Source organism: Aplysia californica, unplaced genomic scaffold (genome assembly GCF_000002075.1).
Source record: "Aplysia californica isolate F4 #8 unplaced genomic scaffold, AplCal3.0 scaffold01108, whole genome shotgun sequence".
Lineage (NCBI taxonomy): Eukaryota > Metazoa > Mollusca > Gastropoda > Aplysiida > Aplysiidae > Aplysia > Aplysia californica.
In genome coordinates, this window is record NW_004798378.1 from 69,801 (window position 1) to 71,716 (window position 1,916).

General features: G+C 42.6%; 1 protein-coding gene across 1 annotated transcript in view; it reads left to right on the forward strand.

Annotated features, from left to right (window-relative positions):
• The window catches only part of LOC101864111 (peroxidase-like protein 3), a gene marked incomplete at its 5' end in the record, with an annotated part of 13,016 nt that extends 11,228 nt beyond the window's left edge, over window positions 1-1,788 (forward strand). Inside the window, 2 exon segments of the mRNA XM_005111715.3 lie at window positions 19-217; window positions 935-1,788. Coding sequence (XP_005111772.2) covers window positions 19-217; window positions 935-1,093 — 358 coding nt within the window.
• Window positions 1,789-1,916: the final 128 nt, after the last annotated feature.

The window sequence follows — 1,916 nt, forward strand, 5'->3', positions numbered from 1 at the left end:
TTCTCACCCCCCTCTCAGACGTTTTCGGGAAGTGTACTCATCAGTAGAGGACATCGACCTGTACTCCGCCGGGATCAGTGAGCGGCCCGCCCCTCGCGTGCATGTGGGTCCACTCTACGTGTGTCTGCTGGGCCGGACATTCAGGGAGCTCAAGTACGGGGACAGGTTCTGGTATCAGAACATTGAGGACCCGGTCACTTCCTTCACGGCTGATCAGGTCAGTGGTTGGTGTGTGTGTGTGTGTGTGTGTGTGTGTGTGTGTGTGTGTGTGTGTGTGTGTGTGTGTGTGTGTGTGTGTGTGTATGTGTGTGTGTGGTCATAAACTGGTCACTTCCTTCACGGCACGTCAGCTGGGAGCTCAAGTACGGAGACAGGTTCTGGTACCAGAACATTGAGGACCCCGTCACTTCTTTTACGGCTGATCAGGTCAGTGGTGACAGGTTAGGGAACGTTGTCTAATCACCATCTTATATTATCTTGTCTTATCTTGTCTTGTCTTGTCTATCTTGTCTTATCTTGTCTTGTCTTGTCTTATCTTGTCTTGTCTTATCTTGTCTTGTCTTATCTTATCTTATCTTATCTTATCTCATCTTATCGTGTCTTGTCTTATCTTATCTTATCTTATCTTATCTTATCTTATCTTATCTTGTCTTATCTTATCTTGTCTTATCTTACCTCTGCCAAGAGTGAAATGCTCGCTGCTAAAGGGATTTGAAAACATCTTATCTTATTTTGTCTTGTCTTATGTTATGTTATGTTATGTTATCTTGTCTTATGTTATGTTATGTTGTGTATGTTATATTATGTTATGTTATGTTATCTTATCTTATTTTATCTTATCTTATCTTATCTTGTGTAATCTTATGTTATGTTAATTTATCTTATCTCATCTCATCTCATCTCATCTCATCTCATCTTTTCCTCCCTCCGTCAGGTAGCAGAGATCAACCGTATGAGCCTGGCCAGGGTCCTGTGTGACACGGTGACCGGCATGACGGAAGTTCAGAGGAACGTCTTTCGGCTTGTCTCCCCTCGCGACCCGCTCGTCTCCTGTGACGTCATCGACGACATGGATGTCGAGGGCTCGTGGTAACCATAGCAACGACATACACTGAGGGCATTTGGTAACCACATCAACGATACACTTTAAAAAGCTCGTGGTAACCATAGCAACGATACACTTTGATGGCTCGTGGTAACCCTAGCAACGATGTATTTTAAGGTTCGTGGTAACTATAGCAACTGCGTACAGTGAAGGCTCTTGGTAACCATAGCAACGGCATGCATTGATGGTGCGCGGTAACCATAGCAACGACATTTCACGATCCCAGTGTTTTCTTGTTGTATCTCCATTTTTAAAGTCACATTTCCAAAGTTAAAAAAAAATGGAGATACGACAAGAAAGTACTGAGGTCGCGATACATTCAGGGCTCGTGGTTGCCATAGTAACTGCTTACATTGAGGGCTAGTGGTTACCATAGTAACTGCATACATTGAGGGCTCGTGGTTACCATAGTAACTACATATATTGAGGGCTAGTGGTTACCATAGTAACGGCATACATTGAGGGCTAATGGTTACCATAGTAACGACATACATTGAGGGCTCGTGGTTACCATAGCAACGGTATACATTGAGGGCTCGTGGTTACCATAGTAACAGCATACATTAGGTTTTAGTGACTGTAGTAACAAGATACATTAGGTTTTAGTGACTGTAGTAACGAGCTTCAAGCTCCGGGAGATATAAAGAGAAAATGGTAAAAGAGGCTCATCGTTTACCTCTCAATATTTCTGTCTTATCGTCTGTTTGTTTTTACGTTCTATCTATCTATCTATCTATCTATCTATCTATCTATCTATCTATCTATCTATCTATCTATCTATCTATCTGTCTGTCTGTCTGTCTGTCTATCT